The sequence below is a fragment of the Rhea americana genome, unplaced genomic scaffold (genome assembly GCF_003343005.1).
Source record: "Rhea americana isolate MKP2758 unplaced genomic scaffold, rheAme1 scaffold_67, whole genome shotgun sequence".
NCBI lineage: Eukaryota > Metazoa > Chordata > Aves > Rheiformes > Rheidae > Rhea > Rhea americana.
The window spans coordinates 2,225,236-2,243,897 of NW_028186834.1; the positions used below are offsets into that span (position 1 = coordinate 2,225,236).

General features: G+C 36.1%; 1 protein-coding gene across 1 annotated transcript in view; it reads right to left on the bottom strand.

Moving 5' to 3' along the window:
• MGAT5 (alpha-1,6-mannosylglycoprotein 6-beta-N-acetylglucosaminyltransferase) overlaps positions 1 to 18,662 on the bottom strand; it is a 131,453-nt gene that overhangs the window by 45,826 nt on the left and 66,965 nt on the right. The window contains exons 5-9 of the mRNA XM_085320957.1: positions 16,873 to 16,962; positions 6,680 to 6,751; positions 5,944 to 6,105; positions 4,019 to 4,188; positions 3,026 to 3,160 (exon numbers count right to left, since the gene is read on the bottom strand). Of these exons, the coding sequence (XP_085177083.1) occupies positions 3,026 to 3,160; positions 4,019 to 4,188; positions 5,944 to 6,105; positions 6,680 to 6,751; positions 16,873 to 16,962 (629 nt within the window). The remainder of the gene's footprint in view (positions 1 to 3,025; positions 3,161 to 4,018; positions 4,189 to 5,943; positions 6,106 to 6,679; positions 6,752 to 16,872; positions 16,963 to 18,662) is intronic.

Here is an 18,662-nt window from a genome sequence, read left to right on the forward strand (position 1 = left end):
GCTCATTTTTCATGATACCTGTCATTTTAATTTATTTCAAAAATAAAGCCAGTTAGAGTTCTGGCATATGGGAATGAGTCATTGCTAGAGAGACTGTAAAAAAATGAAAAAAATGCCAGATTCTTATGTGCTGTATGGAGGATGCGGGTGCTAAGAAAGGCAATGAGCTGTACTTCTCAAACTATATTAAGCCACTCATTTTTATATTTCCTTGACAAGATCCTTCAGCATTTTTATGGGCCTGTTGCTTCATTGCACATAAATTACTTTCAGATATCCAGGCTTCAGAACTGAGATACACAGCATGTCCACGCATTCTTCTGTTTCAAAGTAAGGTACACTCAAAAAATAAGGTCTGTTTTGGTGCACTCATGCTATTGACAGCACCAGTGATACCACAGATAAAGTACATACCACCCAGAGTCATTGGTGCTACAAACTTCAAATGTATAAAACAGCATTTTGGTCGTTCAGAAACATTCACCTCTCACAGCAGCAGGGTCATTCTTTTTGAGCGAGCAATTCCAGAAACCTGATTCGCAATCACCAGCAATCTCCTCAGGGTTCAAGTTCTCTCACAAAGAATTTATGGTACTTAATACCAAAGAGACCGTTTTGAAGGCATAATTTTATTCTACTACTTTATTCCAGTATGAAGTGAATAAACAACAAGATTTAATTTATTCACATTTGAGTCTGGCTTGCCTAAAACTGACTGAGCTGACTAGCACTCCTGAAAAGGTATACGGCATAACGGAAAGCACATCTTTCAAGAACAAAAGAATTATTCCTATTGATATTAAATATTACCAAGTGAAGCAAAGTTTTTAAAGAACAAGGGCTAGAAAGCGGCTTTATTTATGATACTGTTAATTTTTCTAGAATGAAATCAACAAAGTATGTCAACATTGTTTTTTATACTGGACTTTCTCATTTTAACTTGCAAATTCTTATTACTATGACAAAGTTTATGAGGCAACTCATGATGCTGAGAGGAAAAATCACTGCAACAGGATCACTAAATAGGAGATATCTTGCACGAAGCTATGAATTAGTTGTGCACTAATCGATTCTGTTAAAGTCTCTGCAAGAATACTGCATCCAGTTTTGCACCCTGTCCTTCAAGAACACTATCAGCTAATTAGAGAGAACCCCGGCAAACGCAACAAGCCTGATCAGAGGCCTCCAAAGCACGAACTATAGGGAGCAATCCAAGACCCTGAATTTGTTTATTTTGAAGAAAAGTAAGTTGAAATGGAGGTACAATAGAAAATATTCTAAGTGTTGGTAGAGAAAGGGAGTATTTTTTCTTCAGACCCCTGTAGGGGACAGAGCAAGTACTAATGGGCTTAAACTGCAGTTTGTAAGAAATCAAGCCAAGAAAAATGTTTTAAAGAAAACATAAAGAAAAGTTTAACAATGTAAAACAATGGCCGGGGCATCTTTTGAAGTCTTCAACAAAAGATTCAGCAAACATCTCTCAAGAAGGACAAACACAGCTAATACAACTTTTCAGCAGGGRTACGGGCTTCATGAGGTCCTTTTAACCCCTACAAATCTAATGCTGTGGAACAAAAGGCATTAAGTCATATTTTTTCTTCTTCAAAAGCATAACAAAAACTCCTATACTACATAAAGTATTTGTTTAGAGCTAAATTTAATTTTACTCTCTTAAACCAGAAAAAGATCAGTCATTACCACAAATTAGAAATCAATGAAAACTAGATTGACAGTTTAAGATTTAATGATTCATGAAATAAGCAAGAAAAATTGAGCAACTAATCTAATAATCTCAGGTCATGGCCTTTTTCCATATCTTCATTACAGAATACACCAAACAGGAAACTGAAAGCAAGAGGGGAAAAAAACAGTTTTAAATTATAAATATATTCTATATCCCTTCCACAACACTGCATGTTATCACCTAATGAAAATTACATCTGGCAGACAGAAAACCAACTGTAGCTCAGTAAAAAATAGGATTAGATTTATTAGCAGGCTGCTATAAACAAAATATCCATTTATTTCTCTGTTTCAAAAAAGATACTAAGATCTCATCTGCAATGTTGATCACACTAGTCCCATGTAAAATCATGCTGAAAAGAGGCAATGCTCTGGAAAATCCTGGGGTAGGGATAATTCTTCTGCCTTCAGAGAACACCTTTCAATACTCTCCATTAAGTGGGATTTACTGGACTATATGGGTCTCTGAACATCACTAATTTGATTAGGTACAGAAAAATCAAAGACAGTGAGTTAGATTTGTTTTCATTTGATGTAGATATATGTTAGAAMAACATGTGAGGCTTGCTGATTTATGATCACTGACAAAAACAAAATGCATCTGGAAAACTGCATTCAAAAGAAGGCTATACAAACTAATTTCTACTGACCTCCATCTTCCATTCTTAATGAAAGGATGCTTATAGATTACAGAAGCAACAACTGCAGTTACCAGCAGGTTTATTTTTCAGACCTACCCCTGAAGATGAGTCCCTCTCAGCATTTTATGGGAAGGGACAGAAAAGAAATCACATTGTTCCAGTTATTTAGTACTCCACAGTCAATCTGTATTTCAGTATGGCTACAAGCACTGACTGTTAGGCAAACAAACATGTAGTATTTCAACTAAAAAACTACATCTGATCCTCTTTCAGCTCATCTACTAAATCAGGGAGAAAAATTTTGGGGGGGGGGGTAATAAGGAAGAGGGGGAAAGAAAACAATGACATTGATTCAACAAGATAATGTAATACAATAATATTTAAAATGTTTGAAAATACTATAGTGTCTGAGCCGCTGTCTTCCAAAGTTGGCAGAGGGAGAGAAAGATTGTATGCAACTTATTCCTAAGAGAGCTCCTTATTCTTAAAGCTGAAGAACAACACACAGCTACATTTTTACTTTAAAATAAATTCAATTTCACATAGCTGTACTCACCTCAGTATTTTGTATACTTGCATGAGCCATTCAAGAAAAGCTCTTTACCAAAACAACTAAGAGGTCAGATGAACGTCATACTTACTGGTAATGTACCCATGATGGACCAAGAGTTTTCTTAAACTGAGTGAGTCCCACAATATCAATGTAAATGAGTTCTACGACTTTATCCCCCTGGGTAGGGCAGCCAGATCTGTTACCTACAACCTTCTTCATAATCCTAAACAACAAAAAAAGGAAAGAATATGTAAAAGTATTACTTTCAAAAATACCTTGAATTCATGCTATAATACTGTTTACAGTGATAATTCACCTTTCAAAAAATAGCCTTTTTTTTAATCAGGACCCCTGTATGAATGTTCAAAGGGCATTTATTAAAAAACTGTTTATGCATGAATAAGATGACAGTTTTCATTAAAAACCTCATCTAGTCTAAACAAGAGCATAATATAGGTGGAAGGTTTAAAAAGAAGGTATTTTGGAATGAACAGAAGTAAGTACTGACTTCTTTTGACAGCTTTAGATGTAAGAGCTCCCTGTAAGACAGCACTGTCATATTTTCCATAAAAATGAGAACTACAGAAAGAAGATTACATGCTCAAGCTTAAAACAGACATACTATGCTGGACTAATAAACAAGCAAGACAGAGACAACTGAGGTGGTAATTTGACCAAACATAAACAAATAACTGCGTCAAAAGTAACGTTTTAAAAGAATTTACATTTTTAATTGAAAAATAAATATCGAGTGAAGAATAGCAGAAACTGAAGAAGAGGACACAGAATTAGGCTAGCTTGTAACACCTCTTATTACAGTTACTTAAACACCTGGTAAGTTACTTATTTTGAGTTTTCCAGCATTCATTTTCAAAGTCGCCGGAACCTGAAGTCACAGTAAAAACACATTATCCTTTTCATACCATATATATTTAGCTCATGAAAATAATCTCATTGTCTTTTCAGTGAACTATCACTTTCATTTTATGGTTTAAGAAATTATATCCTGGGCTAACAGAGGTTTCAAGAGTTTACAATTTCTTTTGTATTCCAGTTTCAAAACTGTAAGTAATCTCCTTACTCCTTGAGCTCTGCCAGTGAAGCTGAAATCCTGATGTCATGTCCCAGTAAGTAGAGAGATGTAATTAAATCACTCCACTGGACCAGTTCCCCAAGTGGGCCACCACTAAATGCATTCTCTGCAATCTTGAATCCAGATTCTTTTGTCAAAAGGCCCAAATGAACAAGAATCTGGGGAAAAAAAAAAAAAAAAGTTGCACATGAGAGTTATTGACATTAAACATGCAACTAGCAAACCTCATAGCATTTTCTCTTAAATTTCAGCCGTGGCCAGGCTCCTCCTCCAACAAAAAACCCCACACCCCAAAATCCCCTTAATGTGAGACCTTGCAATTTAACTGTGTGGATATCTAGAACGGCAATGGTAAGAACATTTTCACATTGCTTTGGACTATTATACACCACTAGATCAGTAAGTAGACAAAAACAAAACATCAAAAAAGTAGTTATTCACAAAACAAATTATTATGCTGCATTGAAATGATGGTTCATATTAGCTTATTCTGATATAATAACCATTTATAGTCTCATGTAGGATATATTTGCTCATGCAACAAAACAGAGTAATTAAGGTTATGCTGCTGTGAACAAGCCATTATGAACTCAGAAAGACTACAAAAAGAGTAATGGTGCTTTCCCAAACTTTTCTCTTCATTGCCAGTGGAGGAGAGTTTTCTCTGATGTTTTTTGAAGTCTGTGCTTGCCTTTGTAACATAGCACACAAGCTGGGTTCCAAATACTTCACTACATACCTGGACTGTTATATATTACAATAATATATACATACAGTATCAAACAAAACAACAAAAAAATCAAAGCACCTAAACCTTTTTCTTTCACTCTAAAGAAGAGACATCCAAAAACCATTTTATTCTAACCTTGTGCAGCTCCCAGAATAGAACTGGCCACATGAAAATGAATTTACACTTTACACAGCAACCTTAAATAGTTTTTGTTTGTTTGTTTTACTAAAACAGTAGGTATTAGAGCATCCCATCAAACTGCCTGTGTAAGACAGTACTGCTACTTGAGTTCATTCGTTCTCAGACATTATACTCCTTTAACAAGAAAGGGCTGGATGGCTGCTTCAGCGAGGAGGGTTGCTCCTTGAGAGCGGTTGAGCCTGCTCAAAGACAGAAAGCATAGGGTGTGATGAACATGATGGCTACAAAACAGGGCACAGACCTCCAGCAGGAGCTGTGATTCTTGAGCTGGGAGCCAAGCAGTAGCCAGCCAGGCTTAAGAAAAGTGGAAACACAACTGGACTCAAAGTTGGCTCCAGTTAAGCACAAGGCAGAAACAGAAACAGTTGCGTTCACAACTTCCGCTTTTTTGATTTTGTTTTTTCTTACCTAGTTGAGGTTACTTAAAAAAAAAGAAGGAGGATTTAAAAAATATAAAATAAAACCGAACTTTTGAGTTCAAGAGTCTTATGGTCTTTAAATTGGACTCATTACAGGAGAAGGTCTACAAATAGATCCAATCCAAAATTGTGGCCAACTTTTAAGTCTATTCAGAACTTCAACGAAGACACTAACGTATCAATTTTGAACAGTAGAGATGTACAACTGTTATCGTCTATGAGTACATAAAACACTCCACTTTCATCAGTTTGTAGTCAATTCTGAGAAAAGTTTCTCCTTTTCAAAACTTCTGTGTAGTCTCCATTTTATCCAAAAATATGGAGGTTAGGAAACTTATTCAAAAAAATGAGTCTCTGAAAATATACAAAGCTATTTATAAACAAGAGCCCATTGAAAAAGGGTTTTTAAATAGTAAAATGCTTCTTGAAAAGAGGCACAAGTACAAACACAAGCCTTTTAGACATATTTGATATTTCCACTACAAAGTTACTTTTGGAAAAAAGACATTTAAAGGAGTCCGAACGATTGCATGTGCCAGGAGTGAAAAAATGTTTTAACTTGCCTTTTTTCGTTTTCTCTTCTCTAAATTTTCTTTTTCTGCAAGTGATTTAATTGATTCAATCCAGGCATCAGCCATCCGTCTGATGCGTAACATCATCCACCTGAATTCTTCATGTCTTGACATCATTTTGTACAGATAATCGAAGTTTATACGAATTTCAGCCTTCAGTAAAGCATTAAAAAAAGAAAAACACTTATTTTATTGATTAAGTAGTGTACTTTCTGGAAGTCACAAAGCTTCCCAAATGAGAACTCTATGCTTCACACTCCTCAGTTTAAAAAATAAAGAAAACAAGATAGGTTTCTTACACTGAATTTGAGATTTTATTTCAATTATTTAAGAAGTCCTTGGCTAGAAATATCTAAGCTACATAAATTACTGTTTTTTTTTTTTTAATGTTATCATGCGGTAGCCCCAGAATACATTTACATTTATCCATAAGAGATTTATTTCAACAGTATAAGATTTGGTTTTGGTCATGTGTTTGCAAAATGAGGTTACAGTATCTCTGAAATACAACATAAATTCAGAAAAAAATGCTCTAGACATCATACATATTATGAATCTTCATAAGCCTGCTATAATACCATCAAGAAAAAACACTTAGAGTATAACTTTTAAAAGTAACATTCCTTTAAAGCTAGACTGATCGAAGAATAACGGGTTCTACAYGATGAGACAGCCTGTATCTAAACTAGATAAGCAGTGTTCGAATACGTGTTTTAATGCTGTTTACCATTGTTTTTTGATCAGCTTCTTCATTAGGGTTTTTTGCTCTCCAAGGTAAACGAGGACACCAATTTTCAACCTGTAGAACAATGGAAGGAATATGAACCATTCTGTTCTACTTTCAGCTGATTTATCAAACTATCTTACAGCCTTTATAGTTCACCTTTTCATGGCTCAAATAAGGCATCAGATTAGTAAGTCATTGCAAGCAGAAGATAAAACCACTTTTTGCAATCTGTCTTCTACAAAAAGCATATGAGACTCTTTGCAATTCAATACAATTTTAACCTTATAATTTGCAACCAAAAGCAGCATTTAGATATTCATTCATGACAATGAATACAGGAGATGAATGCTTTTCAAGATATCGGTCAGCTATTAAATGCTATAAATATGGTTTCTAAATGGTCTTGTTTTCAAAATGCAGTGAGCTTCTTATGCTTCCAGTTATTAAAAATATATATATATATTTTGCAACATTTCCTAGCTCCCTTTATAAAGTACCTTTATAAAAAGGCAAAGACTAACGAAAACTAAGGGTTAGAGTTCTGCTTTGTAGATTTGATTTCTCTTGTTAGCAATCCAGACAAAAAGTTGAAAGACAGAAGGCAAAAATGTCAGAACATCCTCTTTGGAAGGTTCTCATAAATAGTAGAATCCACAAGAATCCATAACAATAATTCTTAGAGAAACATTATTTCAAATATTATCTGCTACAAAAAAAACCTACAAAAACTAGTTAGGGTAGAAATATATGATGCAAGTCCCAGAAAGTTCCCGCACTCTCCCTTCATCTCCCTAGGAATCTCATTGCTTTGTAGAAGCCTTAGGGAATTGGTCCATTCAATTCTGGAAAGAAGGAATCTCACTCTGGGAGGCCAGCTCATGCAAGCACAACACAAATATAAGTATACAGTAGAAAGGGAGAACAGTAAAAATGTATAGCTAAGATATACCACTGCTACCAATTATATTCACAACTTTCAGGGAATCGGGACTCAAAAATGCTGTTATGGTTCCTCCAGTCATAGACATGTCAAAATACAATTTTAGCTTAATTACACTACAATAAGCCTAAGATATTTGACATTAAAAGCTTAGCCATACCAAATGATTGCCTAGAAGACCAATCCCATGAAGAAAGAAAAAAAAACAGAAAATATAACTTCATTAAAGAAGTATCAAGCTTAATTAGGTTCTTCAGACAAATCGWACACAAAACATTAATTTGAATGCAATGCTTAAGTTATCCAGTATATTTAATAAAACATTTGAAAGTAGAGGCCCGATCAACCCCATTTGAACTGTGACTCTTCACTGGTCCCCAACTCTGGAAAGTAGAGCAAATTGTAGCAATTAATACACATAATTAGTATGAGTTAAGGAATCACCAGTAGAAAAGAGTTGTAAGCTCCATACTATAAATCATGCTCAGTCCCAATCTCTGTATTATTTTTTAGTAGTATGAATAATGTTAAGTCTACAGGAAAGTGTTCTGAGCATTAAAATTGATCTGTACTGAGACATGATATTTCAAGCACCACTGTACATCTCTTTTCTGGCTTCACGTATTTCATATTGCACAATCATGAATCCAAAAGGAATAGAGTATTTTTCAGAGCTACCAAGGACCACCAGCAACTCATCTCACTGTTAGAAAAATAAAGTCTTTTTGCATTTCAGAAATATTCCCTATATTCTATATTAAATTACAGGAATTCTATCCAGAAATAAAAACTTCAGAAGGCCATTTGAAAGTAGTAACACTGTCTAGTTGTTCTAGAATTCACTTTTCCTTACTGATATTTTAGTCAATTCTTATTATTTGCAAGACCAACGTAACTCATCAGAAAATTTTTAAATACATATTCTCTACAGTATGCCAGTTGTTCATAATTTTCAAGACTGATAAATGCAATAGGAAGAATACATACGGTCTTCTCTTATGGAAGAAGAGAAGAATTCTGCTCATCTTTATGAGCCAATGGCTCTCAACCTGAGAACAGTTAAATGTGGGGATAATAATCAAAAAAGCACCTGGAAAGCAAAGATGAAGAATACAGGTCTGGCATACAGTGGGGAAGATGACAAAATTCCTATTAACTTAATTTTAGTGACTCAAGGGAAAATATGGGTGGAGAAGCAGAATTCTGACTGACAAATTAGTCGAACAGGGATTATTTCAACAGTGATTTTCAGGTATTGCTGAGCAATAAAGATCAGGAGTACGTATGCCTCCAGAAAGGGAGAGAGGATTTCAAACTACCCAATTACACAAGTTACCTAAGACTTCAGAGGTAGCTTTTACTGAACCACAGAAAAAAGGAAGTGACAGAATACACAGGTTCCTTTATAGAATTAAAAAGTGTGTTGATTTTATATTACTTACACAGGAGACCCAGCATGCCACTAGATTTTACAGCCGCTCTCCTCCAAAATAACAGCAATTTATTYTTATATATATTTCAATCACTGACGTTCTAAGTTGTAAAACTCTTTAAAAGGCTTTTTGTACTGCATGGTGTACAATTATGGTCTACAGTAGTATGATAGATGTACAAAGCCTCAATGAAGACTGTCCTCTTAAAGAGCCTGTAAAGAAACTGTGCTTAACATGTGGTGCCAGAATTAAAGGCAATAGTTAACACTAACCCCGGTGAGCAGCAAGGTGAACACCTTTGCACTCCTCTCTATCTAGCCTCATGTAACGATACGCAGCAGTGCAATACACATACTAGTTTTATTGCATCATCTCCGGAAGACAGGTAAAAATAATCTAAACAGTCATATCATTGGCCTGTGTAAAGACAACAGCTTTCTGCTCTTTCACTGCTTTGCCTTCCTCTCTTGCCCCACACTCCTTCACTCACACTGAGTTAAGCATTCCCTACCCAGGACATGCAGTATCTCGGACCCTAGGAACTACCAGGAACTCTAATTGCAGCTCTTTGCAGGGGCCAGTGTCCCATCAGAGCTTCCTATGACCTGGAAAGTCATCTTTTTCTTAAGATCCGCATGCTGCCATTTATTCTTATGGCTTCAAGGTTTCTCATATAAAGCACCTCACAAGGATTCCTGTAACTAAATATGAAACCTAAGAGGTCAAGTTATATTCCTGATTGCCTTGCATTGCCAAACATGGCCCATATCAGGCTGTAACTGTACTCATCATTTCTAAACAGCAAGTCCCACAGTTGTTCTTCTCAGGTTTACACTTCCTTGAATGCAAAGGTGAGTGCTATATTCAGTGAAAAAGTACAGCATAACACTCATGAAAAGATCTTTCTCCTAGCAAACATCAACGATAACTTAACTCATTTTACTTTGCATTGCATTGATGCAAGACAAGTACAGGCTAGTTTTCATTTCAGCAGATACTAAATTCCAAATATGGATGTGGTGAGAAAGGTGAGGAATTCCTAAAACTGCTGGGATATGCTTGAATRGAGTTCTTCAAATAATCCCCTTGGCCTTAGGTGATAAAGAAGCACTAACAGTGATGCCTGCTCTGTGAGAATCCCTCATGCTTGGAACTTGCCTCTCCTCCTTGCTCCCAAAGCACCTAAAAAGCTTAATCTGCCAAGGCTATCAGGTTCTGTTGAATCTGAAAGGAATGAGATAAGGACATGGCAGGGAACATGAGGGGCAGAATAGGGACACAGAAAAAAATAAATATTGTTGGTTTTGTTGATTTTGTATTGTACCTAACATCCAATTAATGACAGAAAAAAATTGCAGGGAATGTGACAACATTAGAGCATACTTTGTCCTGGACTCCAGGCATCCTTATGATTAAATAAAACGTACAGAGGAAGAAGTGTGCATGTATACGTATACACACACACACATATATGCATATGATGATACACAGGAATATGATATAGCATGGGCTTAGGGCTACAGTATGAAGTTACAAACTTGCTCCATACTGTTATGGATGTTTTCCTTTGCATTGGTAATGATGACAGAAAGGATTATTTTAACAGTAAAGTGTGTCCAGATTAAATCTCTGTAAGAAACGTAGAAATACTTCAGCCTTGTATTTGTCTACATAATGAATATTCACACAGCAATAAGCCACAAATTTGAACAAGAGGAAGAGGAGAATAGTGTTCATTTAGATCCTGCTCTTTAATTTGACTGTGCATTTTATCTGATGATTTAAGGCAAAAGACAGAAAAGTTCCTGAAAAAGGAACCAGGACTCCTCTCCCCCTTTCCAAGGGAATCTCTCTCTCTCTCTCTCTCTCTCTCTCTCTCTCTCTCTCTCTCTCTCTCTCTGGGTTAGCATCAGTTCTTTCCCTAGCTTATTCACTCCACAGCAACTGTTATGTTTTATTCCCATGATTTAATGCGAAGGATAGAGTACCCCATATGATTCTAGACTACAGATTAGCAGATGAAGAAGATTCTTACCGAGCAGAATCTGCAGATTTGAAGACTGCCTATTTTTTGGATGAGTGATCTAAAGGCTAAGCTAGTATTCAGGAAAACTGCATTTATCTTCCCCTGTCATATTTTTGACTAAAAGCAGCTGTGCCACTGTACCCAGTGTTGAATTCAATGGTGATCAAACACATTAGGTAGTCTTTGATCATGCCCAAGAGACTAGGTCCATCTGGAGACTCAAGCCTTCCTGCCAGTTTTTTAATCACTGTAGACATAGTGCTGTCTAGAGCACAGGGAGCTAAGGCTAGGTTGCATAGTACTTTGGAAGTCCAGAATTTAAGCGTTACATGATTCCACATATTAGTGAAAAGCAGAGGTACAGAACCGTTTTGGGGTTCTGTCTAAACTGAAATTAGAGTCCTCTAGTCCTATATCARAAGCAATCCACTCTCACAGAGTATTTACCTTTATGTAGCTTGCTGGTAAGTCAAATAACCAGCAACAGAAAAACAAGCAAACAAAAAACCTCAAACAAAATACCCTTGAACATCCACAAACCACTCCCCAAAACAAATTAGGAGAGTATGGTTTATATCTGTTACAATATCTGTTACAATAGTTCTTCCTCAGATATGCAATAATAAACATTTTGCAAAAGCTGAAGGATACTGACTCCTGTGACCTGTGGTAGTCTTCATTTTCACCTCTTCTGCCAAGCAGCTGCAGACCATATACAGAGAAACTAAAGCAACTTCCTATGCACAGCAGGTGAGCGGTGTTACTGCAGTAGTGTAACTGTATCCACGGTGAAGTGCTGCTATTAGGTATCCAGTGTCAATCCCAAATGGATCAATCCAGATCAATCACAAACCAAAGTACTCSATCTCCCCAGTACAGGCCAATATGCTAATGGAAAGGAACGATGATTTGGTGATAAAGTACCGAATATGGTTATCATCTCAATTTCTCAGGGATATACATTAAATGACTAAAGAATCTATGGTTCCAGCTTCTACTGCTTTACATTTCAGACAAAAATATTGTTTTTTCCAATTTTTTGAGTAACTGTGTACTCAGGGAAGCTGGTTTGACATTATCAGCTGCAGCAAACTAGCCATATTTCAAAGATTTGGGGAACCTATATAATTGTGGTTTCCAGGCCTTTTTTCCCCCTTGCCTTAAAACTACAGTCTATATTCTGAAAACAGAACATAAACAGAATTGTCTTCAGTTTGTATTCTTCTACTTGATCTCTCACAGCAAGAGAAAGAGTGTAAAGAAAAATACAGCTGTAAAGCATGTATTCTGTTTCCTTTAAGTCAGCAGAACTGAAAACAAGAATTTTCTCCAGCGGTACGCTCGCAAATATGCAAAAGCTACAGGAGTCTTGAAGCTTGGCTCTGGAACAGTTTTAGTCTTCTGAAGTGTTACATCCACTTTCAAGACAGGTATCAACCCTTATGCTTGCATCTGGAAGAGGAGCCAGGAGATCCAAAGCCTGGCGTTTTACTGAAATCTGCCCAGCTCCGGCATTCACGTAGCACCGTAACAGCCCCTGAGCGCAGGAGAGAGGGAGCTTCCCGGGGCTCCGGTGACTTGCGCCGCAGCTCCTAGCTGACCTCCGAGCCCAGCAGCAGTCCTGCTCCTCTCGGAGAGCGCGAGTAGGCAGATGGAGGAAAGCAAGCCATGAGAACTATTTTTTGGTTAAGCTGGGGAAAGGTGTGCAAACTAACATTTATTTTCTAGAAGATATTTTCTTTAAAATGCCATTTTTGGCTGCAAATTGACATTTTAAAATGAAATACATTTTGCCTGTCTAGAAATTCATTTATTCACATTTCCCTCCCCAGAGGCAATTGCATCCACGAAAACAACTATGCAAATGGCAGTACAGTGTTAAGCAGCTGGCTTTTTCATAACTGAAAGTAAGTTTAAAAGGAAATAATTCTTCTCAACAGATACATTTGTACCATAACTAAAAGGTAACACATCCCAACTACCTAGAAACTTCAGAAATAGTTTAATTTGCTTTTCAAATTTCCATATTTCTCATCACTGCCTTGTTCTGCCATTTGAGAGCATATAAGGCTGGTTCTGCTATTCAGGATATTTGTGTCTCCTTCAGTCTTTCAAAGGCTCCAGCACAATTACAGTGCTATGGAAGACTGCACAGTTGCATATTATCCACCAGGAGTGATCTAGTGCCTGCAGCAAAACAGCAAGATAAAGCTGTACGGATTTTGCATGTCTACAAGTCTGTACAGGTCACAGTTTTAATCTAAACTACTACTTGCTTTCCTTCTCCTGCCACGCTTGCCTCTCATTCTGCCCAAGCAGCCAAGGCACAAGGAAAAAGGTGAAAAGAGCTGCTCAGCTACCTGTCATTGGTTCTTACGTTCCTGCAAGGGTACTGTCAACAGCAAACCAGAAGCGACAGAACTGCTAATGCTCTTACTGGTGCAGGGTCTGCAGAAAAGATCACCTGGAGCAGTCTGGCTTTTGACTGTGCTGTTTCTATTCCATAGTTTTGGGGCTCTGTTGCTTACTAGTTTGAATCTGCTTTACAAAGAGTGCTAGATGAGTGTAATAAATAATATTTTCATTGAACTGCTTCAGGAAAAATGTACATCCCAAAAGAGTAAGGAAGAACACAGGTACTTGTCACACTAGATGCTCGTTACGCTAGACTGTAGAAGCGATTTTAACAAAGGTAGATATATGCATAATTTAATATATATATTTTAAAACGGAGAATGTGCATGCAATCATCTCATTACTATAYTTTAATCTTAAAGTAAAATAGAAGTGTCTTAAACATTAATATCCTTCCTGTACCCAAACACATTTTAATATTTTAAGCCAGCAGTTTTCACTTGAGAGCTCCGTAGGAACATTTATCATTCAGCTGTGCAACCATACAATAAACTGTCAATTCTTCATCACTGTCCACTTTGACAAATTACTCTTGCAACAGCATTTCCAAGTTACCCTTAGCAGCCAACACACCTCATAAATTCACATCATTGTAGTGTTATTAGAATTTCATTTCATGCTTGCATTCGCAAACATTTAAGCTTTCCAACCTCTGCTGCTGGGCATTAATCATGGCATTAATCATAGGATTAAGAATGCTGAATTTAAACTCAGAGTTAATAACACGCTCAGCCAATATTAGTTTTACACTCTGTCATGGGAGAACACACAAAAAAAGCACAAGCTGTCTGCAGTTTCCAAATATATACATAGATCAAGTATTGTACCTTTGTTCCATTAAGAAACGAGAAACAGCGCAAATTCAGCATTGCTGCTTGAAGAAAAAATTCAAATCCCTGAACTCTTAAATAATAAAAACTGCACTTCTGTAAATTGAGGCAGCACTTAAAATTAGAAAAACAACACTTCATTTAATTAATGCATTAGATATTTTATCTGGTACAAGATATCTTGGTTTTGAGTTTAAAGAAATACTACTAATCTTCCAAAATATTGCATGTAATAAGTTAAGAGTACAAGGACAGACTGAAAAATTAAAACATATTCTACAATATTTATGAAAATACTTGATACTGTCTTATAAAGAGAGTAGGCAATTTAAAAAATATATTCTAATAAAGGCAAGCTTATTTCATTCTAAAAATGAAGCAGCCTACTGAATCCTCTTGTAGCATTTGTACTTCATTCACCAACAAGATGAAAATAAACTAGCAAGCAAAAAAAAGAAGAAGAAAAAAAGAAAACACCCCCAAACCTATGGCATTTCCTGAAAGGATAGCCAAATTGTTAAAATGCTAGTTTATTAAAATAGTTTTTTGAAAACTGTTATGCAACTGACGTATATGCATTTATGATACAGTATCTGAAATTACCAAGTAATAAAATCAGTCAACATAGAGCTTAGAGTGGTAATTTTTCTCCACTTCATGAAGATGCTGAAAGTTTGATCAAAAATCCCCCCCAAAGTCTTTTTTAGTTGAACAAAATAATTCAAACTTGATGCCTGCTGCTGTGAGTTGCTGCCCAATAAAGTAAATTATTTTGTAAAAATATGAAGAATGTTTACAGCAGAATTTGTCACTACCCTTTAAAACTGGATCCCTTTCTCAAAGAGATGAGAGCCCCTTTGTCAATGCACAGGGTGTTTCAGAAACTGCCTGCTCTCAGTTTTGGACAGGGAGAACATGTCATAACAGATGCACCTAAAAGGTCGTTATCAGTATCTACATTATCAACATCTGCATTCTGAAATATCAGACACACTAGGAGCAAATTTTGCTTGCTTTTCACTATGAGGATGAACCAAAAGATCAGTTATGAAATAAACCAATCTCATTACCAAGTTTTCAAAATTAGTGATCAAACACAGAAGACTGTCACAGAAAATTGTGATTTAATAGCAATACAAAATAATTATATGTCAGTAAGGACAGTAAATTCTCACCTTCAGCTGACAACCCTCCTTTTCAAGAGGCATCTCTATAAAATGCTAGGGAACCAACTGGTTGACAGAATACTTCTACACAAACATAATTGCACTGATGCCAAAACATAACCTTGTACTAGAAACTTAGATCAATGTCAAATGATCGTGAAACCATACCTCCGACTTCTATGACAAACAACAGGGCAAATGGTRTAGTCACCCTGTATTTTTTTTTCCCTTACCCAGCTTCACAGTCCATAAATAAATCAACACTAAGCGTTAGCAATGTAATGACTCAATTTTATGATTAAAAATCTAATTTTCTATTTCTTCAGCTATGTATTATGGACATGCATTTAACTATACTGCTTCTTAAAGCAATGTCCTGAAAAATCTGACTAGCGCTGAGTAAACTAAGAATTTTCTTTCATTACAACTAAGTTACTTAAAATAACACTTACTGTTTTAACTTCAAATATGTAATTAAGAAAACCAAATCCTCCAAATCATATAGAAACTACAATTAATATGACTTTGCAATTCTGCAGCCTTTTTAGGTCTCAAAGCTGTTTGCAAGCAGTAAATCATTAGTTATCAGTACTGCCTCCAGTATCAGTTGCCGTAAGTTATCACAATGTCACTAACACATATTCAGACACCTAACCTCCTGCTTATAACCTTTTCTGGCATACACGAGAAGTCAATAAAAAAGCTCAGAATTAAAACTTCAGTGACAAAATCCATTCCTGGAAAACAAGTGTAACTCAGGAAACAGGAAAGCTGTATGAAAAAAGGAAAATACTTGAGCTACTTACAAATCTGGGCTTTGCTTCTGATAGATTCTCCTGAGTTACTAGTACCTATCTGCAACTTCATGCAAAAAGGTAACTTTTGGGTGATATATTTATATTTATTTTGATAAGAGAGCCTACAATTCACGAACAGTCTCCAAGTAGGAAGTAGCCACRCTTCCTAGGGGGATATATTACCTTGTTTCACATTCTAAGTACTTCTCCAACTTCCAAGAACCACCCTTCCTAAAATTCCTGTTTCCTGCTACTTCAAGAGTTACACAGAAAGCAATAGAAAAAGTGTCCAGAGGCAAGAACTATGACTAAGCTTCATATTTAGAATAAACAGGCTTTCTAATGGGGATCCACTGGTCAGTAGCTGTTCACATCAATTCAGTAACTAACATCAGAATTCTCCAGGCTAGAAATATCTGAGTGACTTATGAATTATAGCAAAACACTTGAGAACAATTCTATTAGTTTTTCCTCTTTCTTGAATTCTAAGAAAATTATGATTTCTTCCAAGAAATGCTTGCAAGTAGTTGACTATAAATACTGAGTACTATGACATTCCTGTTACAAAGATGAAAAGATTACTGACCTCACTGAGGTAAATAAAAAAGGAGCATGTGGACCCATCTACACCGTAACTTGCATAACAGGGATCTGATCGCCACATATCTTTCATCCACTGAAAGAAAACAAGAATGCACTCTGTTAGGTTTAAGTACTAAAATACTCTTTCATATTGAGCTTAGGAATAACAGGGAAAAGCAGCTAGTTACTGCATCCAACCAAAAAAGACCAAAAATGACACAAAGAATTTAATGAGCATTTTGCAGCATACTGCATCTCTGCATTCAGCTACACTGGGGGAAGTGTGGAGCACAATTTACACAAACTGATAGGCAGGCTAGTATCAAAAGGCAAACATGATCAAGAATCGCACATATCAGTGTGGCCAGAGTTGACTTCATAGCCCTCCCCCATAATTATTACACTTGCTTGAGTTTAACCAATCATTTCAGTTACTAAAACTGTTAATTTGCCGTGTCTGCAGAAACAAATAATTCTTTTCAATTAAGATATTAACATTCAAGTGAGGTATTATGTAACCATTATGCAGTCAGTTTGTCAAAGTTAATCAAAAAAGCAAACTAGGGATTTAACCCTTGCAGTTTTTTAAAAATATTTTTTTCCAAGCATTTTAAGAGGGAAAAAAAAATTTATGTATCTCTTAATACTTTAATTTCTATTTTCAGAAATAAACCTTAATATTTGATAATCACGATATTTAAGCATCAATTTTAATTTTGTCCCCACATACTGATGCAGTCTTATTACACCTCAGATTACATACCTTGAAAAAGATAGTTCTCAATCTCTGAAAGTATATTATTTTTTCCTTTCCAACCAAAATTTGATGGCTTTCAACGCTTAGCTTTCCCAACTGCACTATTAATAAATTACTTTTATATAATAATTATTAATAAAATATAAAATTTATGTAGAATAAACTCTGAACACCAAATCCTAAGTTCTTGTTGCACACTTATTCATAGGTTTAGTGGATTTCCTCCTCCTCTTTTTTTTTTTTTCTCTCCACTTTCCTCCCAAATGAAATTTTGGGGTAAACGTAAATTCTCAAAAGGTGTCACTCTGAGCAAGACAGTAGTTTTCTACCAGTAAGGCAGCAAACTTAAATGACACAATCAATTCCAAAATATTTTAGATCTCAGAGACCAGACCCTGCTGATGTTGGGAGATGGAGCAGAAAAGGAAACTTGCGCAATGAAAACCAGCACCTGTTGCTGACTTGCAACAGAACAAAATCCCATCTCGTGCTAGCTGCTTCTCCTGTGTTGGGACACCACATAACTTCTTTCCCTGGGCTGAAACAGTAACAATGAGGAGGAAGGGACTTTGTGATGTTTAGCTTGTGGGAGACTAGGCAGAATGATTTTAAGAGAAAAAGGGAAGGAAAGAAGGAGACAAAACTGTTGGCTAGGGAAGGGAGGAAGTGCCCAGTGAAAAAGAAACAGGGTTGGAGTGGGGTGCAGGGAGAATTCCAGTCCTGGTGTAGGGGAACATCAAATGACTCACAACAGGTAAAAAAGCAGATGGCACTTTTTAAAAATSAGAGAAAACAACCACAAGTGTCTAGATAATGAGAGCAAAACAATACTAAAGCATTTCTTCTATAATATGGCATTTTAATATAAATATACTTAATATAGTATGGCATTTTATACCTGCCTTAATAGGATGCTACTATGTTTCTCTGCAGCAGCTGTATTACAAAGGCTTGAAGTGGGGAGTGCTGCAGTGATGTACGCTGTTAAATAYCCTCTTTTCTTCACTCAGCTGTTCTTCTCATGACTAGTGACTTCT